This window comes from Ylistrum balloti, unplaced genomic scaffold, assembly GCF_031769215.1.
Source record: "Ylistrum balloti isolate Yb309-2 unplaced genomic scaffold, AGI_CSIRO_Ybal_v1 Utg369636, whole genome shotgun sequence".
Taxonomy (NCBI): Eukaryota; Metazoa; Mollusca; class Bivalvia; order Pectinida; family Pectinidae; genus Ylistrum; species Ylistrum balloti.
This window is the reverse complement of record NW_026781899.1, coordinates 821,143-840,905: the sequence shown is the minus strand read 5'-3', so window position 1 is coordinate 840,905 and position 19,763 is coordinate 821,143. Positions and strand designations below refer to the sequence as shown.

The following is a 19,763-nucleotide window of genomic DNA, read 5'->3' as shown; positions in this document are numbered from 1 at the left end:
ATTGCAAATTGTTAGTTTATTGTCTTATATTAGAGTTTCTTAGGTTTTGTGTTGAACTTGATTTCTCTTTCTCATAATCCAACCCGAAATGTACCTAAATGTATATGTATGACCATCTCTCCTGAATTTCACCTTCAGTTTACCGTTAATTTGTCCAATTAAAGTGCCATATTTTAGTTTTTTTGTTAAGCTCTAATCGGATTTCTTTCTGCGTACATATCTGCTTTCTCCAGGTGATAATGAGAAGCGTGGTACTCGAGACGTATAATTAAGTGTAAGTCTTGGAATTTTTTGGTATCGTTTTCGAAACGATCCCACAGTTGATGTGCTAGATAGAAATGGCTTACTTCAGTAGATCGCCTATACATGGTCTGTTATCAGGTGGCATACATAACATGTTGGACAGCAAATCGTTGACTTCGTCGCCGAGGTACTTGATATCCGGCCAGTTTTGCTGGATGCTGACTTGTATTGCAAGGTTGTTATCTCCGTATGGGTGTTCCCCCCCGGTCAGTACGTAGTACAATAACATTCCTGTTACCTATAAAGAGACACACGAGCACAGCAGACGCACCATCGCGCCGATGTACGCGATCATTCATTATATAACTGGTTATTAAAATTAGAAAAAAATAAATAAAAAATTAATATTCAGACGATATCAGAATCTGTACCAAAAATACACGATAAAGTCACATTTGCACTCATAAGAGGGTATATTCCGCAAAACATCAATTAGCTTTCAATAAGTATTTAAGTATTTACATATTTATATTTTCTTTATTTGGATATTGTAGATGTGTTTATTTATGTATTTCTTATTGATACATAAAATTCTATGATATTTAACGAAACAAATAACATGGTCAGAATAGGTAAATATGAAATGTGTGTAATGCGTCAGATGAGTGACTTCGGTTTGGTTCGGTTGCCATGGATGGTTATCGGTAACTAATTATACATCCATACCCCTGGCGATCCACTACTTTCTCCAAGTCACAGCACAACTGCAACGAAATCAACTTGGAAAAGAAGACAATCAAAAGCGACAAAACAAATGCGTATTCTAATTTAATTATGATTTGGGATGTCTGTGTCCTCCGGAATAGAAGTCAATTAAGATCGAGAAGTAACCGCATTGATTTGGCATTTTATTGAATTACAGACGCTACTATTCGAGTCTGTTTACTCCACACCAATAAGAAGCATTAAAATGTATTCTGACAACATTTTTTGTCACGGGTACCCGCACTCTTTCATGTGAAAGACACATTATTGCTTCAACGTAAAATGAATAGCAATATTCTATACTCATTATGTGCCTAGTTGCATTAACAATATGAACGCTCTGCAGTGTTTGGTAAACACTCACTCAGATTTGGAATACTGGATGAGCGCCAATCAAAAACTTAACCTATGATTGGGTTCCTTTTTCAATACACTTCAAAGGATTATTCCTAACCTACTAGAGTTGGTTCCGCCTCGAGCACTAGCTAGCTAAAAGCTATATACGCTATGCGTTACAAACGATGAACATCGAATAGGCCGTCAGACATTACCGGTGCGATGTAATGACAACAACTAGAATTGAATTCAGATTGCGTGATAAGTAAGGCCTTAAAAGAACGCGTTGGGTGACGTGAAGATTGTATAATCATGTTACTGTAGTAATGGACTGACTTCGGTAGACATAAAGAATTGATTTCATCATATCCGTTCGTGAGTGAATATAGGATTAATCAACATCAGTTTAATGTTGATTAAGATCGCGTTAATAAGTGAAATGGATTACAACGTAGTCGTGGTGTTAGAATATACATTTAAAGTAAAACTTGTCAGATAACGATACTACACATTACAATGTCACTCCAAGTAAAAGGATCATTATTTTCTCGTTGTCTGGGGCAGATTACTTGTACACACTAATTGGTCCATCATAGATGCTTATGATTTTTCTATTGTTCAGATAACCGATTGTGCGATCTTGTGAGGAACATAGGCTGGAATCGTATTACGCAATATCAACAACAGAGGCAACTACCACCACATCTAACAAAGACTCTGTCAGCTGGAGACATCCGAATGTGGGCAGAGACACATCGACAGAAATAACACTTAGACTAACATGTAAGTGATTAAGGGTAAATCTGGAATATCAATTTCTGAAGGTTTGTCCTATTGTTTAATTTCTAGAGATAGATGTACTTTTCCTCTAAAATGTCAAGGCGACACTGATATCTGTCAATCTATTTTCTGCTACCTCCTTACAAGGACACTTAAGTCATCGACATAGCATTTGAGACTGAAATAATATAGTTGAAATTGAGACTAAAATTGACTCGTTCCTGGTATTTGGCGTTCGGCCATTCGAAATTTGACCGCAGGCTGGATAATGTCAGCATGCCATTAATAAAGAACACATTTGTTAAATTTGTCTTCAATAAAAACGACCACGGTCTCCTGATAAAGAAGTGTATGATAAATATGTTTACCTACGTTTACGAAATTCATAAAGGAATTTGATCATAAGTGCATTACACAAGTGAAGATGAAGATGAATTAAGATAAAAAGGCATATAGATTGGGCCATGTATGGAAATTATTTGTATGGAACATATTAATACAAATGAGGCTATACTGGGTTCATGTATATGATGAAGAAACGTAAATGTAAAGGAGCTAAGGTACTTTACCTGGATGTCTGACTGTTTGTTGTAGGTTCCAGATTCCGTCACGATCTCTGTCGGCATCCAGCAGTACCTGTCGGCTGAAATAAATGGTCCTCAGGTTTACTCGTTAATACAATGTACATTTTCATCTTCATTAAGTGACCTTCATGAAAATAATTGTGTCTTCATGTAGAAAATAACTATCTGTGTGAGGATAACAAGAACACAGAAAATGCTGATGAACACACAAAACTAAGTTTTAACTCGAATTCGAAAAAAAGTGAGCAAAGACTTTTCTATAAAATATTTTTTATCAGATTATGCAAACATTTTAAGTAACTAAGCTTATACAAATTGTCCATCTGTCCATCTAACAATATTCCTTATGTAGTGGTTATATTGTGTTACAATAAGTTTTGAGGGTATTTTCAATTGGATATATTCTGTTGCTCGTCCATCACACTCCATTCCCCACCTCCACTTCCACCCCCACCCAACCCCCTCATTCATTTTTGTCCGTAAAACGTCAAAAACCATTTTAACCATCTTTGCATTTGGCATTGAAATCTCCTAAAAGTTATTCTTATATTCAGAAATGACAACGCTTGCTTTTATTGACATTATGCCACCAAAATACATTACAAAGATTACACACGTGCTGCCCTATCCACTTAACCATGAACAACCTATAAATAGTGTCGTGACCTACAGGCTACACCTTCTTTATTGGTACCCTGTATGACCGCTTACTGTCGTAACTCTTTCGTGATTTTGATGACAAAACCATAACTCGGGTAACATGAAACGCCTATATCTTTTATGAAAGTGAGATAGCAGAACAATTTTATCGCAATACCCCATTCGTTACATTACAACGTGGTGACAGAACACAATCACTTTTGTTTCATAGTAAATTTGACCATAAAGCTACCCTGTTATCATTTCAATACCACACAATAAAGGATTTTTTATGAACAAACTTGTGTACGTAATTAGCGGAACTGTAATCAGCTGTGACATTATGGCTATCGTGTCTGCCTTTACAACCTAAATAACAACAGGCCCCGGTTGTTCAAAGGTGAGTTAAAGCTAACTAGTGGTTAGTGTAAAATTCAAACTGCTGCCACTGAAAAACCAATAGTGTTAAATGCAAAATTAACACTAAAAGATATCTATCTGACCTGCCTTAACAATCCTATTGCTGTAAAATGAAAATAGAACACGAGGAAAGGAGTCAAATTATTCTCAATAAATGTTCATCTCATAAACATCAAGTTCTGTTTCATATCAACTTTCCGAAACCTATAGTGATGTATTACTACTACGTCGACAGGTCGCGCTGAAATTAAGATCGCTTGATAAATCATTACAAAATCATGTTCATGAAGAACAACTAAAGGTACGACATACAAAGGAAGTAAAAGAAAGATGGCAATGTCAGTGTAAATCGGTGATGAACTTAAAACGTATGTAACACACAACAGTTCATCAAGCTCCAATGTAAAGAACGCATTCTAGATAACGATAACGCAAACATAACCATAAGATATTGAAGGAAAACAAGAGTAAAAGTGTGCTAATGAAGACATATTCGAATGACATTCCTTTCTAATGTTAGCAATACAGCTGTACTTTGATAAGTAGCAAAAACATCGATAAAATTCCAACATGTCTACATTATCATAATCCAAACTCAAATTCCATAAAACAAAGGCCAAATATAAACAAAAGACAGATTTACACGGAGTCTACTGAAAAAAATATTAGGAGAATTAAACCAGGTGTTCCGGAAGAGTAAGCGTCATCTGCTTCATCGACGACACCAGCCATGTAAACCTTGGTCAATCGGATTAATTGGTGTTACGTTCTCAAATGAGAAGCAAGGTATACAACAATGGAAACAACAGGCAACTAATGATCACAAAACACGTGCAAGCTTCATATCACACAAAGATATAGAATATTTCTCAGTGAGATCACTATGGCGACCATAGAAATAATTTTCACCAACCTGCATCTTTTGAACAAAACTTTGCAACACCATGGTCAGTCTCGTTTATCGACGGTTTTGATCTTTTTTTTTCAATGACTACCGTGTAATAATGCCATCAATTCAATTTCCATGGAATTACACACGTGTCGCGTATCCCCATTCAAGTATTTAAGTTCCTTTACATCGAGAAACACTATAAGAGCCGATATGCTTGAATTGCTCAACTGTTCTGCAGCCCATAAAGAAAAAAGTCTTCGAAGGATGACACAGATGTATGATGCAGTTTTATTCATTGTTTTGCTCTGCCGTATCCAACTCAAATTTCTATGAAAAAGCGTTATTCACTTGTATAACTATTCAGGACACGGAACTCAAAATTATTTCTTTGTCATGCCGCTAACATAATATCAGTACATTTGTCATTCAAAAGACGTCACGTAAACAATTTTAAACAACTGACCTGATGAATTGGAAAGTATGTCAAGGTCATTCATTTTAACTAGAGACCAAGGGCCTTATATGTCACGCTGATTTTTTGTTGTTGTAACGCAAGTCATAGAAATCAACTTGCTAACAAAGTAAGACGAACGAAGTTTGAATAATTTCTTTTAGAAATTCAAATAAATTAAACTCAAAAAGGTGACTTTCCTATGTAACCTGTAATTAACTTGATATATGACTGCTGGTAGCATTACAGCAACTCCCTCTACATTCAAGTGTAATAGCTCAGCAATCAGATCAGCGACTCTGTCTACATTCAAGTGTAATAGCTCAGCAATCAGATCAGCGACTCTGTCTACATTCAAGTGTAATAGCTCAGCAATCAGATCATCGCTTTCCCCAAATTAAATCATCTTTATCATCAACCATCTTTACCTCCAGATAGTAACAATCATAAGCAGATAAACAGTACGAAAAGAATATCAATATTGTCAGGGTTTTTTCAGCTGAAAACATTTGTAGCCGCGTCACGCACACGGAACAGAAAATCGCAACTCACGATGGTTTTAACAACATGTAATGTTAAAGAAAGTTTATATCAACAGTAGTTCATATGAAGAGGCCAATCTCTAGTAGTAAAAAATGCCGTCAGTCCGTCGGTTTGACTTTGGCAATGGTTGAGGTGACAGAAGCTCCATGTGAAGTCATGTAACAACATTCAAAACATATGTTAAATACCTTATTTCAATTTTTCTATTTTTTTGATCACGTTTTAATTGGTAAGATGACATAATAATATTCCTTAGTGTAGCATAATGGTTCGATTTACTGTCATTTTAGTCTCTTTTTCAAACAAATTGAAAAAAATCAAAACTTGAATCGGCAATACTATGCAAAGGCTACTAATTCCATGTAACAGGATACGCATGGCTCTTTAACGTTATTGTTACAGATGTTAACGAAACGACTTGTCACAAACGAAACGGCACAAGCAATGTAGCCATTATTTAGTGTATGTATAGGATCTCAAATGAGGCTTCCATTTCATGTGAGATTTTATGAAACTAGTCTAGAATATTTTATTTTTTTCGAGTCCAACGTTCACCTTCGAAAAAAGCATCAAGTGATTTGACATTCGGTACTTTTATGTTACGTAGACCAAAAAAAAATGACACCATTCTAAATAGACTCCACACGAGAAAGTTTATCATTTTATGCTGTAACCTGGTAAGATCTACTTAAAAAAATATTTTAAATACCAGAGTAGAGAAATAGGAAAATGCCTGTGACAAAAAAAAAATAAAGCAATTGTTTGATTGGTAAAAACTTTAAAAAAGAGATGTAATCGCATGACTACTGAGAATTTTCCTATATCCCATCACTCCAGTGATGATATATGATTTGATTAAATCGTTCGTAAATCTTAATGGCAAAAATTATTATTACTTTTTCTTTATCAAGTTACTAAATTGCTGAATTCCCAAATGTCAACCGACAAAATGTAATAGAAACATAGTACACAATGACCGGAAATTCCTTCCGACAGGTTTTCTTCATTATTGCAAGACTGCAAAGAAAGCTATTACATGGTATATGTGATAGTAATGAGGCGTTTATGTTGAGGAGTAAAACTTAATTAGGATGCTACAGAGCAGTTCGATTAGATTGAAAAAGAAGCAAAGATTTCAAACAGAAACCACGCGGCCAGTTTTATCATGGTTTTACATTTGCAGCTACCATTGATCTTTTCAATGCTAATGAAGTCTTAAAGATGAGACGGAAATCCATGGCTAGCTGTTCCGACGAGATTCAAACAATTCGGAAAGAATTGCAATAACTCCAAACGACTAAAATGCTTGATAAAAAACATATACAATAAAACATGAAATCATTACAAAACGCAATAACTATCCCTTCGTTAATTAGGTTCGGGACTGTAATCTTACCTGGCATCGGGGAAGTTGGGATCAGAGTGCGAACATTGCCACCGAGGGGAGGTGGCAGAGAGTACTCGCTCAAACGCAGCTTCTCTTCTACATCAACCAAAACGTTACTAGGCTGTAGAACAAAAGATGGAATAAATCAAAACTATGACATTAAGGCATTCACTTATTTAAAGTAATGCAACAGAAAAATGCATGCATTCTCACCATGATGTTTTCGTGTATTACGTCACAGCTGTCGTGTAGAGACGCCATGCCCTTCAGTATCTGCCATGCCATCTTGTTGATAGTCAATGGGTCATGGTTGATGTCAATCTGTTTCAGGGCTAAGTACTCGGAGAGGTTGTACTCATGAAGGTCCATCGCCAAAAAGCACATATTCGCCTCAATACTGAAGGCCTGTAATGATTTTGTCAGTGGTTAATGCAAGGTGATGCATGCGGAACACACAGACTTCTAGATGAGTTACTTAAATGTATTCTTTTCATATTTTATCATTTTGGTAATAACAAAAAAAATCGCAAATTTTCTCGACCTCATAGAGTCATGACAGTAAAATTTAAACAGATCACTTTTTTGACCATGTTCTAAACAAGCATTACTTATCTCTTCCAGTTATTAAGATTGTAGCTGCATGGAAAATACGTTCAAATAGGTGAAGGATGGCAGCCTTCTATTGGATTCCGGTGAAACATTAACCATCAAAGAAGGCTTCGTGAATACAAACGGCGTTGAGAAGATATTGTTAAAGAAATGTTTATAGGTAAGCATGATACTGCAGTAGTCTCAATTTGTATATTGGTTTATCGATTGAAGCAGGAGACGCTTACTCTTTCGGAACATCTGGACCCGTATTCATGAAACCAGTCTCATGCTCAATCATAGATTTTGTGCTCATGCAAACTTTTTTTATAATTCTCCTAAATCATATAAAATAATACAAATGTCAAATATAAACATTGAATATAACTTTGACTTGAAGTCCTTTCAAAATTGTTTTAAAATCTTTAGCATAATCAGCCTTATTTATTACATCAGGGTTGAGCACAAAATTCATGCTTGAGCATAAGAACGGTTTCATGAATACGGGCCATGGTCTTATTCTCCTCGTCCTTTTTCAGGATCTCGGTGTAAATCTTTTTTATTTTCATATTTTGCCGTCGTTTTATGGAATTTTATCTTGGATTATAATTATGTTGACATGTTGGTATTCTAATTCTTTTTTTATCTTTCTTTAGGGTCCCCCCTCCCCTCCCCCCTAATAACCTCTTAAAGAAATCTACTGCTACAGCCTAGATGTAATTAGTTATGCTGGCGTAAAAACAAGCATTTATTCCAAGAAACAGTGCAAGGTCTTAATGTGTTCCAATGAAATATTGATGTTTTTATACAGCGTTATACAGAATGATACTGCACAACGTAGAACGTATTTAACGATAACGCACTAATGAGGCTGTAGTTGCGATTCAATATAAGCACAATTAAAAGGTAACAATATTGACAAATCTCTTAACGGCACAAACGAGGCGAAATCAATACACCCCTTCAACGGAGCTACAACGTGGTACATATGAGACAAAGAGCCGAAAACGGCAAAACAGATCTCGCGCTTACACTTATCTAAACCTTTAGAAGAAATGTTGTAATTTGTATAACAAATATCACACAGGACAGAACATTGTTGGAATAACCACGCCGAATAAGAAATAAGTACCATCATGCGATAAAGATGGAACAGAACTAGAACAATAAATATTTATGAACGAGATATAAAAAGAAAATAATAAGGAAGGTGATGTTTGAGTCAGGATTCACGAATTTCCAATCTGTGAGTTGTTGTTGTAATTCTTGTAACATTTTGTTGACATATGTTGAAGACTTTCAAATTTATACTCGATATGAAATACCTCAGTAATTGAAAACGTTGAAATTACTGACGCTATTAACTTAACCAAAATGCCAACTACCCTGACACAAAGTACAGTCAACATACCGCTCTACAACCCTTCAAAACGTCATATGAAGAGATATATTTCTGGGCAAGTATGTTTTTATTCTAAAAACACTGGATCATGAATTATTGTCGTGTTAAAACGACAAAAATTAATATTTAATTCCCAGTACATGCATGATTTTTAAATTTTTAAAATAATTCGAATTGAAAAGTGATGTTAGTACCACAATATTAACAAAATTCAGTAAAAACTGCGATCTGCTCTGTCTTGTTACACAATGTCCTCACATGTTCTTAGCCTGTCAAAACTCAATCATTGATGACGTAAACGGGTCAGAATGTACGTCATGACAATATGAAAAGGCTTAATATGTTTCTCTGTGTGTATTAGCTGTTTAATTGTTGTTTATATTGATTCCCTGTTTACATATCGGAAATTCGTCATGGCTATCTGTGAAAGGCAAAGGTGTTTGTTCACCGAAGAGAAACGTGAAAAAAAAGACATCGTGGGGAAGTATCGACAAGTGAAAGTAGAATCATCAGATGTTGTCAATACGTTTTCTTTAGAATTGAGATTTTGATATATGTATCATTGTGTATTGAATCATCCAGTAAAGATATGAGACAATACCACGTGTCAGGGTTTTATTTAGTTTTGATTATATAAGTGAATTTGATCCCTGGATTGAGACCTAAAGTAACGGTTATCGTCTAGATCGACTTTCTGACATTACCGACAAACTCACTTGAACCGGTGAAAAAAGTTAATCGAAATTTGTAACAAAGATTGTCATAATCGTTCTCTCCACTTTACATTTCGATTACACATTTTATTCGACAGATAATCCACACAGAGAAACATTTTAAGCCTTTTCAAATTCCTCGACCTGAATCCTGATCTCAATCTCAATGACAGGAAAGTGGGCATAGCGTTTACATCCTCAATAACTGAAAGGAGCGTTTTCATTGGCTAAGAAATGTGTGAAGGACAAATTCGAACAAAATTACGCATTCTTAGTATTTGTTGAATTTTGTTGATATTGTGATAATAACATCACTTTTAGACGCAAATTGTGCTTTGACTAGACTAAGAACTAGACTTCGTCTCGTGTTAAAACCAAAATTATCTAATTTCCAGTATATGCAAAGAAACAAACATACTCTCTCCTAAAAATAAAAAAAATATTATCCCACAAAAGATTTAAGAATTTAGCATATAATGACAACCATAGATAACCAAGTATTTAAAAATGAAAAAAACTGAGAAGATTGAAGTGAATTTAAATGAAATAATGGCCAATATCCAGTTAAACCTGATTTTCATACAACTATCAGGTTGTTGAACTTGTTCATCTTTCTTTTTTTCGACATATTTTGTGTATAAAAATATTAACTACTCCGGTAACATGTTCAACCTTATAGGAGAAAATACCTATATTTCTCTTCTTTTCTGTTGGCTGGCTCGCTTACCTACAGATCTTACCCGATTATGTACGTACCCGATATTTCACAAGAAAATAATGAGAGATATCGTGTGACGTCAGTTTCTCTAGAACGGCCTCTGTGATTGGTCGACAAGACAACTCAATGACGTGCACTGCCACCTCCGTGCCGTCCACCAGGAGTCCAAGTACCGCCCGTCCGTCTCTGTAAATAATGCACGAGACTTTGCTCTAATAAGGGACACACATATATCCACATATGACACGTGTGTACGTCTTTTGCAAGACACGCATGACATGCCTATATAAACGATATAAGTATGCGTACATTAGTTTCAAATATGTACAAATTCCTCTTTCACGTATCATCGTAACACCAGACATTAAAATGAAAATAGCCCATACATACTAGTCACTCTCATGAATTAAAGATGACATATTAAGTTAAATTGCGTTGAAGGTGTGTCAGAATTACATCACCAAGCATAATATACAGATACAGATAACGAATATGTTAATTGAAATCAGGAGATGACTAATATAATGGACAATTGATACAGCAGCGTATAAATGGAATATTTCACACACCCCTTGTCTCACCCCAGGGTTGAAATAGATACACATGCTATTTTGCACGTCCGAAAACAATTTATGTGACGTCACTGACGTCACACGGAAGAGGAACTACTTTTTTGAGGTCATACACACACTAGTTCATCTGCTACAGAAATCTTGTGTTATCCTCAAAACAGAAAATTTTAATATTATCATCTTAATCCACAACTTATTAAAAATATTTAAACTATCAGGAGTGTAATTTTGTTTGACGTTTGATTGGTATGTACTCTAGAATTTTATTTTGTGTAAGATTAAATCCCAATGCGTGAAGCGTCTGAGACTCGGACTCGTCACTATTCATACGCCATCCATGTATTCGTCTTGCATTTGAACAAGAATAATGGCAAGCCTCGTGTTTGAAAACTTAATATTATTATCAACCACGTGTTGAGATTCACCTTTCTCATTCTAATGGAACTGGGATATTTAATCAACCTTAAGTGACCAGGAGCGTGACACTGTATTTAAAGTTCCACAAGCTTTCATCCACAATATAGTGGACAGTTTTGTTGTGAACTTTAGATATTGCGCAGCCTATGAAATGTGTGTGGATATATACCAAAATACCACTGCATCATGTTTACGCCGCTAAAGCGATTACGTCAGCTTTGCGCGTGGGAGATGTCTTGTCTCTAGGGGAAGGCAGAAATAGGTATCCATAGCAATCACGGGAACGCGCCCGAGAACTGTGACAGAAACAAATATGATTTTTGGCGCCATGTAGACTAAACTTATTGTAGTCTTTATGCACGAAGTCGCCCCCATGCACAATCGCCTGATATTGTACAATTTAATTACTTCGGTCGCACTGCTGGTAATATACTGAAATGGGTCAGGATTATTAAGAACTACGCAGTAATATCTCGCCATGTCGTGCAATCTAAATAGATATCGGAATCTAATCATATTTCTGTAGAAATATACAACACATACATTTAATCAGTCGTACGTTTGACGTGCTATTTGTTTGTGAGACCAGACATCTGAAGTCATGCCGAAAGCCCAACCAAATTAAGTCAATTTCTAAGTTATCTCGTTTATAACTTTTATTGCATGTATTAAATACTTCCATCGTTCTATGTCTCATATTTGGTGCAAAATGACGTCATCTACATTTGTCTTTCTAGTGCATAACTGACAATGGATTAACGCAAGTTCTTTCAAACTTAAGGTTTTTGAAAGAGAGAAAAAATAGTTTTATGTGATCTTGATCATTTCATCTCAGTTTCGAATTGGTTTTTTATCAAAGTGTGCCAGAAGGACAGCTATGTCATACATTTTAGTTCATTGCTAGGTTTAAGTGTTAGATATTGCTCACTTAGTATTGTGATGTTCTAGTTACGTATTGTTTGTTATCTTAAAGAAACTACCATCGTAAAAGGACGACTGTATAATGAAGTTTTACAGATTTTTCCTCAACTGAAGTATCTGCTACTAAATTATGTGGCCTTTGTTCAAGTCTTCTTACCTTTTTTCTCGAATATGGAACCAGATAAATTTCTCTCTAACACATAAGTCTTTATCAAGCCAGCAAAACTTTGGCATATTGAAAACCATCGATGTACTTACGAGTAAGGAATGGTATACCGCTCCATGTGTTCCCTAGGAATGATAATATCTCCAATCTGTCTCAGAAAGATCGAAGGCATTTTCGATATCTCAGATATCTGATCTTTCCATCGTTTACTCTTCTGTGTCCATTTGATGGTGTCAATTTTGGCGAATCGCTTTTCTCTTTCTTCATGGAATACAGTCCTCTGATGTTCAATATTAGTATTCTCACCGGATATGTTCGTTCTTGTTAAGCTTGTATCCTCTATTATGTCCATGGCTTGTTGAGGTATGTTGGTTTGTTTGTTGCGTGTTCTCTCACCCAGTGTTAGTATTATCGCAGGATCATGGTCGATATCGGCGTTCTTCCGTGACAGTACTTGGCCATTTACTGGTATAGTAGGGAGGGTATCCGGTTGTACCTGTTGTGTAACACATGCGTTGGCAACACTTGCTGGCATCAAACTGTCCATTGATTTAATCTTCTCTTCGGAAATACCCATTGCAGAACAATAATAGGAAAAGTCGTGGCCATAAACAGAACCTTTAATTCCCTGCTCCTTGCCATGGACTTGGTAATAGTTGAGGAGCTGCAATTGGAGGAGCAATTCCATGTTCAACTGCGAAGATAAACCTGGAGATGACGGTTTAGTGTCGTCATGGAAACCAGGGAAAAACGGTAGATCATTGTTCTGATCACTAGCGTTGATGCTGTAGTTATCTTGTTTCTCTGAACTATCATCTGCCAAGTCTGAAGGAGGAAGCCACGTGGAGTCGTGTTCTGTAGGAATTGTTGACACATTTCTCAGTAGATAATCTCCAAACGAAAGATTGCGTTGATCAGTTTTATCTGTTTCCTTAACGTGACTGTTGGAGACTTCTGTAGTCCGTTTCCTATTGGACCCGTGACCTATCGGTTGTATAACTGCAATGTTGTGCTTACTGTCTGCAATGATGTGCTTAGTTTCTTGTGGTTTCAATGGAAGTTGATTCACCGTCACCTGCTCTCGCCTACCTTCTGGCATCTTTGTATGTTGTATCTGCTGGAGCTCCTGAATCTGCTTCAACATCATGGTTGGAGTTTTCTGCGGATTATTTGAAAGGACTTTGTTTGTCTTGGCCTCTGAATTGAATGGTGTACACGAATTCTTCAGCCAGTCCTGCACGGCATCGGAAAACCCTCGTTTCTCCAGCTCCGGAAAGTATTCTTCTCTAGCATCTCCTTTTCCTTTCTCAAAATTTTCAGCATTCTGTTCGGCTACATTTGGTTGTTCATGACTCTGCGTTACTTCCTCAAAAACCCATTCATTTGGTGTCAATGTTTTGGCGGACGATAGAAACTCGAAATTATGCTCTTCGCTTCTTTTAGGTAAACCAAGGAAGTCTCTCTCCTTCGAATTGTTTGGATGTGGTTCTTTAGCATCTGGTCCTTTCTTTTCAAACAAGACGCTAGCTGCAATGTCAAACAGTTTAGTAGTTCGTTCGCATGCGATCTCTGTATCAGTCACATCTTTCTGTTGTGCGCAGGCTTCCCATCCACAATCCGAGCGATCCTCTTTTGCCGGTGAAATATAGATTTCGCCACTGTGAATTGATGAACAACAATCCGCTGCAGCCTTGTTGTCGAAGTATCCGGAAGATGGTGTTGTCCTGCCACAGTCTCCATCCGCGACACTTTCAGTTGACGTGAGATCTGAGCGAACATCTTCACTGTCTGTTGTAGTACTTTCGACAGCAGCAATAAAATTGCACACACGTTGCTGGGGGTCCGGTTGCTCTGGTGGCAATTGTTGTTCGCAATTACACTGTTCTTCTCTGACGTGTGAAACTCCACCTAGAGCAGGAAAGTTCTCCTCGTACGCCTTCCCTACAACTTTGTCGGCATACGTCTTTTGCACTTGCCTAGCTTGTTCTTGTTCCGTCTCAGTGATTCCGTTGCCTTTAACCATGTCGGCCCATCTAGGAACATTGTTTGCTTTATTTCCACGTCTTTGACGCTGGTTTGGACGCTTCTTTATGTCATCCTTTTTCATTTCGTCAATGTGGTGGTTTGTTTCCGACTCCAATTTTTGATCGAGACCAGACATAGACTCGAGAGCACCTTCAATGCTTTTGTTTGTCTTTGCTCGTTCCTTCTTTCCTTGCACGGTTACCCACTGATTTTCGTTGCATGCATCATAGAAATTATACAGACACTGTTCCGCTGCACCTGCTGGGGCCATCGTCTCCATTTCCGAAGGAAACGACCCGCCATCTTTGTTTTCACTATTTGGTAAATTTCCAAAAGTTATATCTCCTAATTCCCTCTTATTTGTTTCCTTCTCGCTCTTGAATTGAACAGGTGGTCGCTTAGAAATGATGATAACGTCATCCGGTATATTTTTTGATGGCATGGGGGGTTTCTTGGAGATCGTAATGACGTCATGATTCGTCTGCTTTACTGGAACATCGGGTTTCTTGGAAATAATGACGACGTCATCTTTCGTCCGGTTGTCTTTCATGTTTCTTATGTCTTTGCATGCAACCTGTGGTTTGGTAGACACTTCTATGTCGTTACCCGCATCCGTACTACCTACTGTTGTTTTTCCTTCAGAGTGGCAGTTTGTGGTCGGCGTACTCTCTTCACTTGGCTTTGTAACGGCAGTCTGTACTCCTTTCCGTTGCTGCCGTTTGGTCTGCCTCTTTTGTATTTTCTTTTCTCTTTTCTTTGTTTTCATCATTTTCTCGTGTTCCTCTTCCTCGAGAAGCTCCGCCATTTTTCTATCCATTTGGTACTGGGTCATCTTTTCAAAATACTCCCAGAAATTGGTCCAAATTGCGACTCCTTTGTCACCAAAACTCTCTGCAGCACTCTTTGAATTGTTATAATGTGGTTTGACATCTGTATGTTGTATAACCTTAGTGCTGTTCTTCTCCAGCCATTCCTTTCCATCTGATGTTTGACCCATGCAGGCTAGCGGGAAGAAACACGCTACCAGTGTTTCGGGTTCGGTTCTTGGAGTATCAGCGTAGCACTTTAGCGCCTTGATGAGGAATTCCGGTCCACGACAGCGGATGAACTGTATTACAACGGCCTCGTCAACAACGACAGCATGTTTAGTCATAGAGAGCGAGACGACAAAGCAAATACCGGTTATACATACAGGTTGTTTCATTAGCTTGGTAAACACGGCCACTGCACTTGGAATGAACTTTTGTTTTAAAATGGCGTCGCGGAACTCCTTCATAGTGGCAAGGCGTTTGAACATCGGAATTAGTATGTCCTCGTAAAAAGCCATTTCGTTCTCAATGTCGTGTTCACAAGAAGGAGTTTTCATCCTTTCTGTGCGACTCTAGAAAGAAGACATAAATATATCATTAAAACAAGTAAGTAATCACGGATTATATACTCATTAACGCTCGACTTTTAAGGCAAATTCTGAATCCTAAATCACGCAAATCTCATGTTTGCTCCATGTGTACACTTTGTATTAAATACCTTGATAAACTGTTCTTTATCCTTGGGTGACATCTTGCTGAGTATCAAATTGAACGAATCAAATTTCTGGGAGTCGAAAGCCCAGCAAACTGCCGTCATTCCAGCCTGTAAAGAAACAGTGTGTGATTGGTCACACATATCATGTGATTAAAATGAAACGTCATTTGCTTCAATAATTTAATCCTGCAAGAAACAAGCGATTTCACTGGATGAATTTTTTATGACATTAAACCTCTATTGAAAAAAATGTAGTATTTGTAGTGAAACTGTGTCTAAATTTTGCAAAGACAACTGTTCGTATAAAATGGATTGACTTACAAGCAACAATTTTATTCCCCTTTACTTACTGGCCACCTAGTATCATCCAAACTACTGGAGTCGGTGTATGCAGAGAGTGAACTGCGGCTGATATCTGTTTTGTGGATCCACAACTTCAGACACAGCTGACATATGTTTTGTGGATCTACAACTTGAGACACAGCTGACTTTTGTTCTGTGAATCCACAACTTAAGACGAAGTTGACATCTGTTTTGTGGATCCCCAACTTGAAACATCTGGTTTATGGATCCACAAATTTAGAGACATTTGACACTTGTTTTGCAAATCCGAATCTTAAGATATCAATTATGTTCAAAATTATTGTTGTCGATCATAAAACTACATGAAGTTTACACCAGTACAACGCTCGTGTATTTCGTGTTCTCGGATAAATAAGATGGTTTAACCTACAATGTGTCACCAAATTATCGCTTTATTCATTCCTAAATGATGAAGCGGTGGTTTAAATAATAGCATTTATATGTCTTCAATGACAGTATTTAGTGACAGAAACTAGTCAATACATGTACATCATCTATGGTGGTGGTAACGCGCTCGCCTTTCACTGAGACGTCCGGGGTTCGATTCTCCGGAACGGACGTGAAAAGGTATGGGATCTCCTTCCCGGCCACATGAATTTTCCCCGGGTACGCCGGTTTCCTCCAACCGTCAAACTCCTCACACTCTTCCATCCAGGCCAACAAGAATGATTTATATAAGTAGGCAAAACTTATTTCGCAACTGTTCTAAAAAAAATCAAGTTTACTTAACTTTTCATATGATGCATTTGAAAACATAAATTAGTCCCAGACCTTCCTATGATGTACTTGGTGACGCAATCAGTATCAATGGCCGCGTCCACGAGACGTTGTTGGTTAAAATGTCGTGCAAAAAGATACTCACATAATCTTCTAAGAGGTAGTCGGCACCTAATGACAGGAATTTTTCTACAGTTTTGGCATCGCCTTTCATTGCGGCGATCATCAGTGGTGTCAACCCTTCCTAAAAGGAACATAAACATAAAGATACTACAGATGTACCGTCGATATGAAAAAGTTCTAAAGCGCCATATAGACTTACTCATTAAACTCTTTTGTTTATAAAAATATACCGAAATCAACAAATGTCTCTTTAGATTAATGATTTGGTGAGTTAGTAAGTTTTGTCTATGATTGAGACGGTATCGCGACAGTCACGTTGTTCTGTCTATTGATGTTAACATTGAGAGGGAATCAAGACAGTTACGTTGTTCTGTCTATTTATGTTAACATTGAGACGGTATCACGCACTCACGTTGTTCTGTCTATTTATGTTAACATTGAGACGGTATCACGCACTCACGTTGTTCTGTCTATTTATGTTAACATTGAGACGGTATCACGATACTCACATTGTTCTGTCTATTGATCTGTGCTCCGTTAGTCAGTAGGAAGCCGACACAAGCTTCCCACAACTTTTCGGCAGCAAAGTGAAGGGCAGTTTGACCCTCCTGAAAGAGAAAATGCAACTTTAGTTCATAGACAAGCTCTTGATCCTTCAACTTACACTCGTAATGTATACCCGTGTCATTGAACAAACATGTCGGTTACTCAACAGTGTACATGGATGCATGTTTTTACAAATATGTCATAAATTGCCGAAAATTAAGGCATAATTCACTTTTAGTATTCGCATTTGCCTCTTGTTTTTTTCTGAGAGGTGTTTAAATAAGGTGTTATTAAATAAAGTATCATTGATACTCCAGGGGTTACGATCTCTTTTGCTCTCTGCATCCCTGGATCGTGTCATGGCAAAATTTAAGGCACAATCGGAGCTATTTGATGGATTCCAGGAGAGAAAAAAACTGACCAGTCTCTGGCTGATACGCTTCTTTTGAAGATTAGAAAGGAGTGACATCCAACTCAAAAGCCATCACAATATACCATTATGCAACCTCGACATTCGTTTCAGAGGATCAAACTAGTTTTTTCCCGTCTTTTCCACAAGGTTTCGCACATAGAACCTCCAATTTTACCATGACATGTCCCAGGGGTGCAGAGAACGAAAGCGATTGTAACCGCTGGAGTATCGAGGATTGTTGATAAAGTAAACTGTTACTCCTTTTTGGAGATTAAATAATGTTGAAGGTGATACACACAGTAGAGATTTAAAAGTTTCCCGTAGATTATCATAAACATCTCACGAGTATGACAGAATATCAATATTTTTCATGATTGCGAAACACAAAGGAAAAGTAACAGATACATTTTGTGAAAGAAGTGAACAGTGAGATTAAACGGGACACCACTGAATTTTCGTTTAATCACATTTTAACGGGAAAATTATAAAGATACCAAAAAAAATCATTTAAAAAAAACAAACAAACAAACAATCCAAACATAGAATAAAGCTTTGTTCAAACTAGAACTGTCGCCAGGATGGTTGTCTAATTCCCCTACTCCCCAATCAGCAATAGTTTTGGAGGGGTTGTCCCAACAAGATTCCTCCAAGAGGTCTTCGTTTGATCACTATTGCAAACAAATGGATTTTTTTCGAGAATGGTATCACCTTTCTTAACCTTTTTATTTTATACCAGTTTTCAACTTAATTAGACCAATCAGATGACTCCAAAGTGTTAGCATAGTAACGGTGTTGGAACACCTAATACATGTATGTCCAATGATAGGCTATAATTACCTGTAGCATTTGTTCATGTATGAATGAAAAGTGAGAGAGCACAGCTCTATACAAGTATCATAGGGATGTAATATGCCAAGTTCGAGAAATATTGCTTCAGTACTTTATAAGATGCACTTGACACAATATTCTAAAAAGAATATCTACAAAAAGGGGCATTACTCTAACAAATGTTGATGAAATTTTATGAAAAGCGAAAGGGCACAACCATATATTATAGGGATGTAATATGCCAAGTTAGCGAAATATTGCTTCAGTACTTGGTCAGATCTACTTGACGCAATATTCCATACAGAATATCTACAAGGGGCATAACTCTGCCAAATGTTGTCGAAATATTACGAAAAGCGAAAGACAACTTTATATCATAAGGATGTAGTTTGAGAAATCGACACAATATTCCGTACAGACGCACGGTCGAACGGACGGACGGACGGTTAGACAGGGTGATTTCAATATACCCCCAGAAATGTTCACGGGAATTGTGTGAAATCCATTTAAACTTCTTTTCGTTTTCGTCCGAAAAGAAAAATCGGCTAGTCATCCATATTCTCTCATTTCTACCTGTATAATATAGGTCTTCCAGACCAATACAACGAGGATGGCCGTTTTTGTATTGCACACTCAGCCAAGCAATACAGGTACGCGCCCGTAGAAATGTGACGTGTCCCTTCCCAAT

The 19,763-nt window shown here is 37.2% G+C and overlaps 1 protein-coding gene across 1 annotated transcript in view; it reads right to left on the bottom strand.

The window, feature by feature from the left end:
* The window catches only part of LOC132553531 (uncharacterized), a 29,027-nt gene that overhangs the window by 6,902 nt on the left and 2,362 nt on the right, over positions 1 to 19,763 (bottom strand). Inside the window, exons 5-13 of the mRNA XM_060217782.1 lie at positions 17,799 to 17,897; positions 17,312 to 17,410; positions 16,090 to 16,194; positions 12,630 to 15,943; positions 10,500 to 10,647; positions 7,254 to 7,445; positions 7,050 to 7,161; positions 2,694 to 2,767; positions 348 to 541 (exon numbers count right to left, since the gene is read on the bottom strand). Of these exons, the coding sequence (XP_060073765.1) occupies positions 348 to 541; positions 2,694 to 2,767; positions 7,050 to 7,161; positions 7,254 to 7,445; positions 10,500 to 10,647; positions 12,630 to 15,943; positions 16,090 to 16,194; positions 17,312 to 17,410; positions 17,799 to 17,897 (4,337 nt within the window). The remainder of the gene's footprint in view (positions 1 to 347; positions 542 to 2,693; positions 2,768 to 7,049; positions 7,162 to 7,253; positions 7,446 to 10,499; positions 10,648 to 12,629; positions 15,944 to 16,089; positions 16,195 to 17,311; positions 17,411 to 17,798; positions 17,898 to 19,763) is intronic.